This window comes from Lonchura striata, chromosome 2, assembly GCF_050655825.1.
Source record: "Lonchura striata isolate lonStrDom1 chromosome 2, ASM5065582v1, whole genome shotgun sequence".
NCBI classification, from domain to species: Eukaryota; Metazoa; Chordata; class Aves; order Passeriformes; family Estrildidae; genus Lonchura; species Lonchura striata.
In genome coordinates, this window is record NC_140704.1 from 146718012 (window position 1) to 146733731 (window position 15720).

At 47.1% G+C, this 15720-nt stretch overlaps 1 protein-coding gene across 1 annotated transcript; it reads left to right on the plus strand.

The window, feature by feature from the left end:
- The first annotated feature begins 8498 nt into the window (after nt 1-8498).
- On the plus strand, nt 8499-12396 carry MYC (MYC proto-oncogene, bHLH transcription factor). Its single transcript, XM_021542316.4, has 3 exons — nt 8499-8767; nt 9669-10374; nt 11411-12396. The coding sequence occupies exons 2-3, from the start codon at nt 9684-9686 to the stop codon at nt 11974-11976; spliced, it is 1257 nt and encodes a 418-aa protein (XP_021397991.1). The 5' UTR covers nt 8499-8767; nt 9669-9683; the 3' UTR covers nt 11977-12396.
- Nucleotides 12397-15720: the final 3324 nt, after the last annotated feature.

Here is a 15720-nt window from a genome sequence, read left to right on the forward strand (position 1 = left end):
TGAAAAAACATGCCAACCAGATCAGAAATACACCTATGCCTAACAACAACCTATATTTGTATACTGTAGGAAGAAAAGAGCACCTCACTTTCAATTACAGACCACCTCTTAAATTGGCCAATCCTAGCCCAGAGCAGTGATGTCCTTTCTCCTTTCTTCTTACACCTTTTATCTCCTCATATTATTGCTTACATGAAACATCCATTTTCATGCATGACATTTCCTTTTCTAACAAAATGCAGCAGGAGGTTCCACAGGTTAATTATAAATTGATTTTAAAAGCATTTACCAAGAAGTTATTTAAATCTATTTCCCTTAATTTCATTTGGTGCAGCATATGTCTTGCAGTGCAAAGGGGAGATGCAGCTTTATTGCCACTATCTGCCAGATGAACATGTTCATCATCAGCAGTGCAGGGAGTGATAAGTCACTTATCTGATACAGAGAGACAAAACACTCCCTCTTTCTTATCAACAAATTGAGTTATCAGCCAAGTGAAGTAGTTTTTCGGTGGCCTTTCTGACTGTGTTTCGCTTTTAAATCCATACTGGCAACAAATGTTCATGGATGTATTTGCCTCTCTTATGGTCATTTCAAAATGCAGCAGCAGCCACCACCAGATAAGAAAGCTTCATCTCCCAAAGATGTCTAGCCTGAGTGTAGTTAAACAGTTCTGAATTTACTCTGATTGCTGGAAAGCTGAACTAAACTACACCAAAAGTAACAAAAGTGATGCTAAAACAGTCATACAAAGAGTTTAGAGGAACACACAGCTGTAACAGTGCACGTCCAAAGCCTGCTGAGATGACCATGAGTGACGGCTTAACCCATATTTCTCAATGCTGTCCCTTATATGAAGGTGCCTGACCTGAGACAACTAGGACCCAGAAACCTGGGAAGTGCAAGCCCTGATCCAGCCAAGGTAACACTTTTGCTACACAGGTCCAAATGAATTCAGAATTAACTGCTCTGCATAACAAAGCTGGAGAGAAGTTAGGGTTATCAGCCAGGTAACATTATTAGAAGACTGCAACTGAATGCATGGAAAGGTTTTAGGTGTGAAGAGTGAGAAACTGTCTGATGCCTTTTAAGGACTCAGTTTGGTGATGAGCAGCTACTCTGAAAGCTGCAGAGTGCTACTCCTGAGAAGGATGTCGGGCATCACACTGACTGGAGCAATTGGTGAATGCCCCGATTCAGAAAGGGCTCAGTGCTGGAATCAGCATCATTTCGGATGAGTGTGGCTGGAAAGTAAACTTCATTGGGATAGCACTGAAAAGGACTTGCCCTTGATTGCAGAGCCCAAACGTTATCATTCACCAGTATAATTTTTAAATGTGACTGTTCTCTTCCATAAACTGGTCCAAAGAAAACATAACTGGATAAACAGAAACCCTTAGAGGCCAGAAGTCAGGAATGTTTCTTGAAATACTTACAAACTCACTGCCACAAGCTCATCTTCCTCCTTCCCATAAAGACATAATCTAACAGGACCTCCAAGTTTAATGACGATGGGAAAATCATCATTTCACCTGCTGACAAACAACAGGGGACAAGACAAACAAAACCTGTGAGCATTTCTGAGCTTGCTCAACACAGAGCCAGAAAAGGGAGTTCTGATGATCTTCACCAGAAGCTTGAACTTTGAAGAAAGCATGGACTTTGCATTGGCTCAGATAAGTAGATTGCATACACCTTTTTCCACCTACCCACAAACTCAGATCCAGCCACCTATGAGCTGTAACAAGACCAGTAACACCTTCAATCTCCAGTGTTTTCTAAAGGCCACACAATTCCTACTTTTCCAGACATTCTCCTTCAGTAGGGCCACTTTCTTTCTCGGAATGTGCTCCTGTGGCTGAACCTGTTGATAGCAATCAGATACCTCAAAAGCAATGAGCTACATAATTCCTGGAAGGATCCTTTGCTCTCACCTGGTTGGAGATGGGACAGGATTGTTGGACATGAATTCTCAAAGAGACAAGAGACAGCTCTAAGAATGGCCCGGCTGACAGTTGTTTCAATAGTTTCCAGCCTTGCTGTCGGCTGACACATTCCTTCCCCCAGATAATATCTGATGCACTCAGATGTTTCTGGAGCTGTGCCCCCACAGGATTTGTGGCAAGAATGACATTGAGCTCTTTTGCTCCTCTGCTACAGGAGGGTTTGTTTATCTCCCTTGAGCATTAATAAGAACCCGGCACAATAACTTTAAATCTCGCTTTCCAGCTGCGATGTTACAAACCCCCTCGGTGTCGGGCCAAGGTGAGGGGGACTCTGCAGGTGCAATGTGGAGGCGGCTGCCACGCGTGGGGAGGCAGGAAAACCCATCCCAGGTGATAGTCCCGTACTGGGGAGCACCGACACTGAAGGGCTGGAGCCGTGGAAGAGCCTCTGATCCCATTACAGCTCCAAAGATCAGCGCTTGACAGCGTTGGTACCTAAAAGGATCATTAAGTAGGTGCAAATGACCTTAATACTTTAAAGAGGACTTAATCAAGCAGAGCTAGGATATCTTGACAATCTGATAACTGCAGCATACAATTCAGAGAATGCAGAGGCCAGGGATGTGTGACTGGCCTTTGGGACTGATTGTTCTGAAACAGCTCTGCTTTTTCTTTTTGAAGAGAAATTTAAATTACCCAGCCTTTCAGAAATAACTGTTTATCTTTCACAGGGACCTTGAAAATAATCTCATTTATCACACACTTAAATCAGTGCAGATTTCCTGTAATTCATCCTTAATCCACAGATGAACAAAATTCTCTTCTATCAAGGAATGGCAAAACTACTGATGTTAGCTATGTGCCTTCCAGTTATCCATGTCAAAAGGTGTTAATTCGTGTAGGAAGGTTAACTCAATCTGCTTGTATTTTTGGCGTTGTTTCCATGGGACTTAGATACGTTTATTTAAGCAACAAAAATAGCTAGCAAAAAAACAAAATAGTTTAGTTGTGTTTTTAAGTTAGTTGTATACATAGATAAATAGTTTCATTTTACATAATTAAGAATAAACTCATCAAGGCCTGCCCTGTTTGAAAACAAACTAAAATTTGATGCCAAAGGTACTGTGATGGTTTAAAAGAACTGCAAAGACAAACTGTCTGTAAACAAAGTTAAATTAACAGCTGTGGTAATTTTACCCCAACGCAAAAAAGGTAAAAGCTTCACACCATGGAAAGACCAAATCTGGTGTAAAGGCTTTTATTCTCCATATTCAGAAATGTTAGTCACATTACTGTGTTCCAATCTGACATCTTATTCAATTTCATGATCCCAAACAGTAGGACAAAGCAAGAAAAATATATATCAATACATATATGCCTTATGGCAGACCACCTTTAAAAATTGCTAATACTTCTGTTTCACTGAAGACTTGCTTTCATATGCAGTCAGTTTAAAAAAACAACATCTGAAATATTTGGCTTTAGCAATTACAAATAATAAAAAAGTCTGATTTCACATGCACTGCCAGATTGAAAAATTAGAATCTAAAGTGTTTGGTTTTAACAACAACAACAAAAAAAAATTAAAAAAAAATTAAAAAAAACCACCAGAAATAAAAGTCTTAGCTCTGGATCATAAGAAGTATCATTTTGAATCTCCTTTGGTTTGCCAAGCCAGAGGAGCACTTCAAGTTCTTCCCAATTCTCATTATGACAAAAACTACTTTTCTGGGGCTTCCATGGATTTCCATGAGGGACGTGGTACTCAATGTAGTTCTGGGGAGAGTAATTTAATAGCAGTGTAACACTTTCTTTACTCAGTGCTCTCCCCATTCAGTTTTCATCAGTTTCCTTCTCTACATTTCCCTTTTTCCTGTTGGTAATAAACAGCTTGAGTTTTCCCATAGTGAGGATCACAGGCTGGCATGACGCCGAGGAAGAAGCTGCCATGTTTGCTGCAAACACTCTAGGGCACATAGCTGAGAGGATGAGGGAGAGTCAAATAAATAAATTGCACTAGAAACCACTTTCACTGACACCATGACATCTCTGCCTGAAGATGGACATGCACAGGGTGAGGGTAAAAAAGCCTTGGCTTCCAACAGCAGATGAGACTTAAGTATGTGATATGTGTGATATATGTTACCTCTGGTTTAAAACTAGAATAGTTTGGTTTATTTTATTTATTTTTATTATTTTTATTTTATTTTATTTCTTTTATTTTATATTTTATTTTATTATACTGTTGTGATTTTCTTATTCATATTTACTAATAACACATCAGCCATAAAACCTACTGATTTCTTCTACATACTTTATGGTCATTCTGAAGACTCGTGAACCATAGCTGCTAAACTGATCTGGCTGGGTGGAAACTGCAGTGGTGGGTCCTGTCCATCTTTGACAGGAGGTGTATTTCAGTCTCTGTTTTTCACCACAGTAAACAGACAAGGACAGGGGCCCTCCCAGATGTCTGCATTTCTCCCCTGTGCTGGGGGAGTCCACCGAGCAAGTACTCATTAGCACAGCATATGAGTCTCTCTCAGCCTGGAGGAGGGGGGTAGGAAGATGTTATTAATTTAGTCAGTGCTGTGCAGCTTGCAGAAACACTGTCAGCTTCTGCCTACACATATCTCACCTCCTATTGTTAAAGAAATTACAGCTGCTAAAAGAAATGAAAAAGTAACTCATTTATTTTCTGGCTTTCATAGTAATAAGGCAAAACTGATTCTCCTTGATGCTGTAGTATGTTTCTGCATTTCAGACTGGGGTCTTTTGGGGTAGCAGTGGGGACATGATTCTCTGCAGAGATGCTATCAGTGAAAGTTTGCTAGCCTATTTTAGTGTCTCTGACTACACTGACAGTTTGGGTATATCACTCATTCAAGGACTTAGGACTTTCCAAGACTAATTAGTATCTAGTTAGTGCTTTCCTGTTTCTCACTTGTGGAGGGCCAGAAACCTGCAAAGCTGTGGAGAGGTCCAGTGAAACTTTCAGCAGAAATTTCTGAAGATAGCTATGAGTTCATATACATCTGGAATGGTTTGGGTTGGAAGGGACCTTAATGATAATTTAGTTCCAGTCCCCTGCCATGGGTTGGGACACCTTTCATGAGACTAAGTTTTTCAAAGCCCCATCCAATCTGAACTTGAACACTTCCAGAGAAGCTACAACTTCTCTGAGCAACCTGTTGCAGTGTCTCACCACACTCAAAGTGAAGAATTTCCTCCTGATCTCTGATCTAGACCTACTCTCAGTTTAAAGGCATTTCCCCTCATCTTATCACTACATCCCCTTGTCAAAAGTCCCTCTCCTGCTTTCTTGTAGGCCCTTGTTAGTTACTGGAAGGTGCTGTAAGTTCTCTTCTCCAGGCTGAACTACCCAAATTCTTTCAGCCTTTCTTCACAGCAGAGGTGCTCCAGCCCTCTGATCATCTTCATGGCCTCCTCTGGACTCGCTCTGGCAGGCCCATGTTTTTTCTTATGTTGGATGCCCCAGAGATGGACCCAGTACAGTGTTCATGGGACCCTATGACTATTAGACAGCTTATTGTCCTCTGAAAAAGAAATTGCAGATCTCAGGTGTCCTGAGAACAGAACATGCAGTAGGTGGCACAGGCACACAGCACATGATGTCTCAGGGGTTTCCAGACAGGGGGGTGCAAGAGCTTTTCCCATCATCTCTAGTTCTCTCTCACGTTTTGCTTTCATTTCTGCTTCTCACAGGTTCCCACCCTGCCATCACACATACATTCCACCTGGGGTGCCAGCTCAGTCCCCTCCCATTTCCTATTGATCACTAAACCCTTCCATGCCAAACAATCACATTGGCTCTGCTGTCGCTGTTATCTTAATGTTATACTTGTGAATTTATTCTTTCTGTATAACAGCTATTTTGTCCAAATGGCCTTTTTACTGGAAATTGATACTTACTGATTTCACACCTTGCCTCTGTTCTTTTTTTATCTGGGGCTGAACATAAGAAATCAGAGTAAAATATCTTGTTTTTTTTCATCTACACTAAAACTGCCTCATAAGATCCATGCTGGTGCACCTCAGAGTTGGCTCCTCAACAAAAAGAGAATTCACAGTCTGCACAAGCCTGGAGAAATCATGTAGGATATTTTAAAGACTGTTTCCTCTGAAGACTGTATTGTTTCAATAGCACATTTCTCCCAGTCTTCCCTTCCTGTTTTTCCATTCTTGTAAACACAGGGTATTTTAAAAGTCCATCTGCTCATGTTACTTATTCCTCTCCTCTTTAAGTCATAACCCTTTGTGATATTACAGTTAATTGGTCTGTCTGTGATTCTACTGCAACCATGAATAGGATCATGATTTTCAACCCTATCTGTATTGGAGTAATTTCAAAATATTTCACCTATTACCAGCTCCCTCCAAACTTTAATGGCTTTTACAATTTTGAGGACATTTATTGTGTATCTGGCAAAACCGATGCTATTCCTAAATAGACAGGTGCCCATATTGCATTTTACACTAGTTGTAACTAGAGTAATTTGGATCTTGCCCCTTTTTGGCCTGCCTTTAGTCATGCTATCTACAGCAGCAAGGTTTGCTATGGACAGAGTGGGATATTAAAAATAGCACAACATATTTTAAGCCGTTTCTGAGCAAGGGTATGGATATCCCATTCTAGAAATGTCACTAGGTGAAGCATCTACACCATGCCTATGCCACGGCTCTTGTTTTGTCACCCTCTCTGTGTAAAACTCCTTTTTTTAATCAACAGGACACGGGACAGAAGGTGGTTACAGGTTCCTCGCGACCCTTTGCTCCGTGAAGACTGTGATGCTTGCAATACACTCTGCTTGGCGAAACGCTCTTCAGCAGACACGATGGGAAACAGCAACGTGATGGGGGTTTGTTTAGCTTTGTGTGGGTTTGGTTTTGTTTTTTGGAGGGCGGCGGCGCAGCCCGGGGCGCGGCGGGGCCCGGGGGTCGCGGCTGCCGCAGGCCGGGCGGCCGGCAGGGGGCGCGCTGGCCCCGCGGAAGCGGCGCGGCCGCCGGGGGAGCGCGGGGCTGGCCCGGCCCGGCGCGGAGGGGTCAGCGCGCCGGGGGTCCCTGCCCGGGGGCCCTGCGCCCGCCCCGCGCTCCGCATCGCAACCCCGAGCGCTCGGGCTCGCCCGTGCTTAGCAAAATGCTGGGAAGCGGGGAATAAATACACACACAGGCATAGACCATCCCAGCGGGCTGCCCGCGGTAGGAACGGGAGAGCCGCCTGGAAGCGCTCAGGGGGCGCACCGGGGTGTCCCTCCACCTCCCGCGGGTGCGGAGGCCAGCGTGGGGGTGTGCTGGCAGGATGCGCGGGGCGCAGCTCGTCAGAGTCTGGCGGCTGCCCCGGGGGACGGGAGAACAGCAGGTGCGGGAGCTGCGGGAGGGGGTCGGGGACACCCGGAAGGGTCGCCGGCAGCTGAAGGTTCGTCGGAGACGGGGTCCCCGCCAGACCCACCGCGATGGGGAGCGGGAGTAGGAGGGAGCGCTGCAGCCGCAGCAGCTCCGCGTCCCTCGGGGATGACCGAAAGGAGGGAGGTCACCATGGGGCGAGAGGAGGTGGTCAGAGTGGGGGCGGCACAAGCCGGGGCGGGGGCACACGCGGGGACCGCCAAAGGGAGAGTGGCTGCAAGGTGACCCCCGTGGGGCTCTGCCTCCGCCCCCTCCCGCTTTAATCCTCTGCAGACGCCGGCAGAGGTGGGATAATCAAGTGGCGACCGGGCTGGGGGTGCCCCAGCTACACACGCTCCTTTGTGCCGGGAGCCCGCGCCTCCCCCGCTGCCCCTCGGCCACCGCTCTGCGCTGCGGGACCAGTTCCCCTAAGGTGCCGGAGCCTCACCGAGGGGAGCGAGGGGCGGTGAAGCCCCTTCCCCGCCGCGCACTCCCCTGCGAGAACGCCAGCGGGAGGAGGGGAGCGGCGAGGAGCTGCCTTTAATCCCTGCTAGTAATTTTTTTTTTTTTTTTTTTTTTTTACTATGTTTACTTCCGACCTCTCCGTGCGCGGCTCGTAGTAAAAGGCAACAACAAAAAAATAGTAAAATAAATAAAAAGGGCGGCGGAGCGCGGCATCGCCTCTCCCGGTGCAGCTCCCTCTGTCCCTCCTGGCCGGCGGAGGCAAAGCGCGGCCGCGGATCTCTGCGCGGCGCGGTGCGGAGGGGGCGCGCAGCAGCTCGGCCAGCCGCGCAGCGCCGCGCAGCCCCGCGCAGCCCGCGCAGCGTAGCCGAGCCCGCGCAGCCCCGCGCAGCCCCGCGCAGCGTAGCCGAGCCCGCGCAGACCCGCGCAGCCCCGCGCAGCCCGCGCAGCGTAGCCGAGCCCGCGCAGACCCGCGCAGACCCGCGCAGCCCGCGCAGCGTAGCCGAGCCCGCGCAGCACGGCCGGCCCCGCGCAGCCCCGCGCAGCGCGCCCTCCCGCGGCGGCGGGCGTGCGGCCGCCGGGGGCGGGCGGGAGCGCGGCGGGGCCCGCGGTGCTGCCCCCGCCCCCGCCACCGCTCCCCCGCCCCTCGCCGGCGCTTTAAAGGAGGAAAGCAACTAAACTTCTATTGTACCGGCTAGCGCGCCGCGCCGCCCCGGAGCAGCGACCGACCGCGCCGGGAGGCGGCTGCTCCGCCGCTCCGTGGGCTTTATCAAACCGTGGTGGGAGGAAGAGACCTACATTCTCCCGGCGTTTTGTCGATTTTTTTTTTTTTTAATTTTTTCCCCCGTCTTCTCTGGTTGTTCTTTTTATCATCTACCCATTTTCCCTTCGTTGTTTCCGAACCGCCTGCAATAATCGCCTCGCTACGTCTCGCAGCTGGCGCGTTGGAGAAGCCGGTGAGTTGCGGGGCTCTTCGCTTCCCATCACTCGCTTCCCGCGGTTCTGGCGTTTGGATTGACACGGGCTGGTGACACCCGGGCTGCTGGCGGGGCTGCGCTCCGCGGACGTGGATACCGACGGTCCCTGCCGACGGACGCTCTCCTCTGCTGGGGCTCCGGCGTTCCCATCCTTTTTCTTGCGCTCGGATTTTAATTTTTTTGGGGGGAGGGGAGGATTTGCTTCTCGCGTATGTGCGAGCAGGGTATGATTGCTACATATATTGCTTATATGCATATATATATGGGTATGTGTGTATATATATATATGTGTATATATATGTGACAAGATTTGGCAAAGTTTGCCAAGGTCGCTGCTTGTCCCCGCGCAGTGCCAGCACGCCCAGGTGGGTAGCTGAGGAAAGCCCGGCTCCCGGCTGGAAGCCGCCGGGCGCTCGGCACCCCTTCCCGGGACGCGGGATAGGGATGGCGCTGCGGTCCCGCGAGGGAAGGAGCTCCGTGCCCCATGTGAGCGGCGGCGGCAGGGAGCTGAGCTGAGCCGAGCCCGGCCGAGCCGGGCTGCCGCAGCCCCTCCGGCAGAGCGGGGAGGGTGGTCCGGGAGCTGACAACCGACCGACCCCTTGGTGGGTCAGGTCGCGCTGCCCGATTGTTCCGCCGCGCTTAGAACGGGGTGAAGGAGGGTCGTGATTTTTCTTGCGTTTTTAAAATTATTTTTAATTACTATGATTATTATAATTTTTTTTTTTTTTTTTTACTAACCGCGACTGCGCATTTCCCTGCCGGCACGGTGTGGGGAGCCGGGAGGGAGCGCTGCGCGCCGGGGGCCGGTAGCTCCCCCGAAGCCGGGCGGAGCCGACCCCCACGGCTCACCCGGGTGCCCCTCTCCCCCTCCCTCCCGCAGGCACCAGCCGCCGCGATGCCGCTCAGCGCCGGCTTCTCCAGCAAGAACTACGACTACGATTACGACTCTGTGCAGCCCTACTTCTACTTCGAGGAGGAGGAAGAGAACTTCTACCTGGCGGCGCAGCAGCGGGGCAGCGAGCTGCAGCCCCCCGCCCCGTCCGAGGACATATGGAAGAAGTTTGAGCTGCTGCCCACGCCGCCCCTCTCCCCCAGCCGCCGCTCCAGCCTGGCCGCCGCCTCCTGCTTCCCCTCCACCGCTGACCAGCTGGAGATTGTGACCGAACTCCTCGGCGGGGACATGGTCAACCAGAGCTTCATCTGCGACCCGGACGACGAGACCGTCAAGTCCATCATCATCCAGGACTGCATGTGGAGCGGCTTCTCGGCCGCCGCCAAGCTGGAGAAGGTGGTCTCGGAGAAGCTGGCGTCCTACCAGGCAGCCCGCCGAGAGGGGGGCCCCGCCGCCCGCCCCGGACCGCCGCCCGCCGCGCCGCCGGCCGCGCCGCCCGGGCTGGCCGCGTCCCCCGCCGCCTCCGCCAGCCTCTACCTGCACGACCTGGGCGCCGCCGCCGCCGACTGCATCGACCCCTCGGTGGTGTTCCCCTACCCGCTGAGCGAGAGGGCCCCTCGGGCCGCGCCGCCCGGCGCCAGCCCCGCGTCCCTGCTGGGCGACGACACGCCGCCCACCACCAGCAGCGACTCGGGTGAGTGGGACCCACGCGTGCTCCGGGGGGGCGTGGGAACCCGCGCGGTTCGCGGGGCGCAGCTGGAAGGCAGCACACCCCCGCCTCCCTCCTCAGCCCCCTTTTGTCCCCCTCCCCGCATGCGGTTTTTTTTTTTTTTTTAAATGCCACGTTTGCGAGGCACCGAGAGTCCTAACCGGCTTATTTCCTGGAAAACCAGCCCAGTTTTTCCTCCGGGGAATAAGGGAGTGTAAAGCGATGGGAGAAAAATATAAAAGTGTAGGAGGGATAAACTTTCATCATGGGGTCCCGATAAGGCTGGCTCCCGGTTTCTCCCGTGGGCCGGGAAGGAGTTAACTCCAGCCCGAGAGCCGCGGGGAGAATGTGCAGTCAGGGAGGTGCTAGTGAAAGTGACTGCAGGGGAGTGAATGGGGCTGGGAAAGTTTTAGAAATGCTTCCTTAGGTATGTGACAGCGGGTTCCGCTCCCTCGTAAATCTAGTTTGAAAGTGAGTTTCTACCCAAAGCGGTACAACCTTCCCTTTTTCCTTTTTTTTGAACTATTTTTCTTCCCCCCACCCCCGCCAAACTCCCTCCTATTTTCCACAAATAACCAGATCAAGAGAGATTCAGAAAATGTCTCTGAATACCCATGTGTGTTAAGTAAGCTTTCTTTTAAGGCGTGGCCAAAGCCTTCTAAATCCATAATTAAGGGCAGCTTGAGTCTGGGAGCTTTATTGCGCTGTACTGCTGACAACCGAGGTTAAACTTTCCCACTATCTTTCATGCACTCGACATTACGCAAGATCGTTACAACTTTTTGAAATCAGGGAGCCGGCGTTTGGACTGCAGTCCATGTGTCCTATTGCACTTGAAGCACTGCTTCCTTAAAGGAAAGTCTCTTGGGGAAAGCTGTGTCCAGCATCATCAAATAGATTTAAGAAGGGTTTGTCATTGGGTTCCTCATTGTGCAACTCAGAGTAGCCTTCCTTCTACATACAGTAGTCTTGAGAGTGCCTTCATACAAGTTATAATTTTTAATTTTTTTTTTAATGGCAGAAGAAGAACAAGAGGAAGATGAGGAAATTGATGTTGTTACATTAGCTGAAGCAAATGAATATGAATCCAGCACAGAGTCCAGCAGCACAGAGACATCAGAAGAGCACAGTAAGCCCCACCAAAGCCCTCTGGTTCTCAAACGGTGTCACGTCAACATTCATCAGCACAATTATGCCGCTCCTCCCTCCACCAAGGTTGAATACCCAGCTGCAAAAAGGCTAAGGTTGGACAGTGGCAGAGTACTCAAACAGATCAGCAACAACCGAAAATGCTCCAGTCCACGCACTTCAGATTCGGAAGAGAACGACAAGAGGCGAACACACAACGTCTTGGAGAGACAGAGGAGAAATGAGCTGAAGTTGAGTTTCTTTGCCTTGCGTGACGAGATACCCGAGGTGGCCAACAATGAAAAGGCTCCCAAGGTTGTTATCCTGAAAAAAGCGACAGAGTACGTTCTTTCCATCCAGTCAGAGGAACACAGACTGATTGCAGAGAAAGAGCAGTTGAGGCGGAGGAGAGAACAGTTGAAACACAAACTTGAGCAGCTAAGGAACTGTTGTGCATAGGAACTCTTGAGCATCACTTAGAATAATGCAAACTAGACTGAAACTATGGTAAAATATTAATGATTCTAATATCTCTCATGAACTACTCAGTCCATCGAGTATGGATCTATTGCAACTGCATGCTGTGCGATTTAACTTGAGACTACACAACCTTGGCTGAATCTCCCAAGGGTTTGGCCAGAACCTCAAAACTGCCTCATAATTGATACTTTGGACATAAGGGATGATGGGACATTGTTCATGCTTGGGGATGAACTCTTTGATTTTTTTTTTTCTTTTAAAATTTTGTATTTAAGGCATTTTTTCATACGAGAATCCAAAAGAAAAAGTTGTCCCCAGTTTGCTGTATATATTTACACATCATATTGCCATGTAAATACCTTTAATAAAGCCTTTATAGAAAAATGTGCAACATTAATACGCAACAGTTGTGGCAACTGGATTTATACTTGTCTTGAACTTCTGTGCCATAACATTTCACAATTTTGTTTTTATTTAAGTACTTTTTTCCTTTTAAAAATTATTTTTATTTTGTTTTTAGATAAATAAATATTTGCCCAAAATATAATTAGCTAAATCCTGTGTAAAGACTTCACTTTGTCTCCCACTGTTGTCATTAGATGTCTGTTTCCGTGACATTCCTTTTTCTGTCATCCTGGCAGTGACCTGACTGAAGTCAAAGGGTGGGTCGGATGAAGGGAAATGGGTCATAGTTTTGCAGCTTAGTAGGGACTCATTTCTTGCTTCCACGCCATCTCTTAATTCAACTGGATAAAACTGTTGGTCTAATGTGCCCTGTCAATTCAACTTGCTTTGCCACCAGGTCCTTCATGCAGGTGTGGTAGCAATGCCCGTGTTGGCCATGGTCATCTGCCTGATGAAAGTAAAGCTGGAGTGGTGTATTTTCTCACTGATCACCCCAGCATGTAGGCTCTGCATTCCTTCCACATACATATAATTACATTTTCAGGGCATGACCTTCATTCTGCACTAGGGACTTAGCCATGTACTTGAGGGCTGCTTTGTAGTAGGCTCACCTTAATTGCTTCCTGTTTGATTTTAACAGAAGTTAAGAAGGATAAGAAAATAAACTGAGATGGTGAGTGTTGAAGTGGTTAAAACAACAGAGCGGTTTCCCTTTTTAAGTACTGAAATCAGCAGAGCCAATCTTGGTGAAACACCTTAACACTTTATTAATGTGAATAGTTACTTGGGATTTCAAGGGATGCAAAGTTCAAGGACACAGGAAAGGGAGCAAAGGAAAAGGAGAGCTATTTCTCACTTGAAGAATATGCTCAGACAGATTCCTAACGTTTGCCAGACATATTAAATAATATTTACATTCAGGACTTGTCTCATGATCAGCTTCAGATGGGCCATAAGGTACTTGCTTGACACAGCTCCAAAGATTAGATTTGATCTTTTCTCCCCTTTTCACCCTCTTAGCACCACTTTGGTCATGAGTTCAGCAACAAATCAACGAGCCCTTTGATGTGGAGGAAGAATGTGTTTTTCAAACACTTGGGCTTTGCAATTTTCAATTTTCATAATTCCCGTTAAATACATATTTGCTTGGCTTCTAACCATTAGAGGAGCAGTGCTGCCAGATAGCACCAGTGCCAGCCATTGAACTGGGACCAAGGGTTCAGGTTTTCTATTGCTTTTGAGTTCAGGATGGGAAGAAGAATGATTTGGCGTGGGTATATGTGGGATAGGGGCAGGTAGCACCACGTAGGCAGGGTAGATGCCAAAGGTCTCTGTTCTGCAAAGCCCTGGGTAACCGTCCCAACAATCTTGCATGAGGCAGTTTGGAAAAAAGGTAAATGTGTAAATCCTATTTGATGGAGGCCTTTAGGTGTTTGAAGGTTTCTTGGGGGAAAAAAAAAAACATTTTATTAGAAAAACAGGACAAAGCAAGGCTTTTCTCTTAATTTTTTGTATCACTCTCTGCAACTGGGTTTAGAGAAGTGTCTGCAGTTGCTTTTTTCCAGTGTGTGATTCAGATATTAACTTATGAGGAAAAAGAATTATTTGAAATGAAACTGTTAATTGTATCTGAACTGTAAATCAAGACAACTTGCAGCTATAAATAACATAAAAGTTCTGCCTTTTATTGGACAGGATATAGAATTTTAAAAATACATTAATTTTGTTTGCCTTTTGGTGTGCATCCTATTTTAGATATTGCTTCAGATCAGAAGCAAGATGTTCAAGAATTTATAACTGTAACCCCATCCTCCAAAATAAACCAGGAGGTGTAGATACATCCACAAAAACTGAAAAATATGTCACTTTTGAGTTAGTTTCATGTGTTAGCAAAGCCCCCTGGCCTCTTCCCGTTAAATGAGGCTAGACCACAATGATTAATGAACCTTTTCTTATTTGTCAGCTTCTTATATCATTTGGAGAACGATTTTGAGTTTGTTCTTCTATCTGCAGAAGGTCCTTAGTCTTTTGATGAATAGGATACTTGCAGTTATTTAATTTCTTACTCTTAATTGAGTTCCTCTTGCCACTGTCCTACTGGAAAGCAAACCATGAGCATGATCCCAAACTGCCACTCTAAAAAAATACGGGTTTATGGGATGTCACTTCATATTTATGCCATTTCTTACTTTGTTGTAGGATTGAAAAGTACCTGAATAATGCAATATAAAAAAAAAATATTAAAACATCCTGTGGATACAGGGTTAAGAAGACTCTTCTGGTCATTAAATTGCTGCTGGAATAAAGAGGAATGTGGCTTCTTTCCGACCCCTCACCTGAGATTAGCACATTCAGAAGTCTCACAGGAGCTTCTGGGCTGGATTCAGTTAGTAGTGCATTGTATCTGGATAGGAAGGTGTTAGGGTTTGCTGCTGTTTTGGAGCAATAGAGGAGATAAGCTTACAAAAGCAGCATCTGAGCCTTGAAATCCAGAAATTACAGTGCCTGCCAAACAGCTGTACTGAAGCTCTACTTGAAATACAAGGAGCATTTTTGACTTCACTTCTCTGCTCCTTTACTTTCACAGGACACTTCAAGCTACTTCTCTTCCAGAAGAACTTTAGGCAAAATATGGCATCAAAGGAAAATAGAAACAAACCATCATGGTGAAAATAAAATTTCCTTTATTACATACTCTCACTGATTTAATTTAATTAAATACCAACTTTGACAATTCCATCTTAATTTTTATTCTTGTACTTAAATTTTGTCTTTCCAGCCAAGCTTTCATGTAAATGGCTTCAATGTTTCAATACAGAATATGCTGGGGGAGAACTAGAATGTATAAAAGAATCCATGTCTGCGTAATTCAGTTCCCACCGGAATCTGTAGAAATTTCATGCTTCTTCCAGAAAAACAGATTTGCACCAGTGGAGGATGCTCTTGAAAATTTTATCACTACCTATAAAGAAATCACTTTACTTGTCCCTATGTAAGCACTCTTGCTCATGAAGCACTTTGCAGCCCTTGCAGGCAGTTGAGAGATGACAAACATTTCATCAGAGTTGCATGAAAGGGAGAATTTCAGGTAAGTGGAATACAATAACTGTGAACTGGAAATAAGCCAGGCCACTGCAGTTGAAATCTGAATTTATTCAAAACAGAAGGTGGAGGTGGTTGTTTCATCTACAGAGAAGAACCATCTCCTAATATGTTTGGTTTATTTTTTTATTTTATTGATTTGTGTTAGAATCATCTGCCAAGGAATTAATAGAAAAATAAAACTGAACTATAAGTGATCCTAACACAGGATCACTT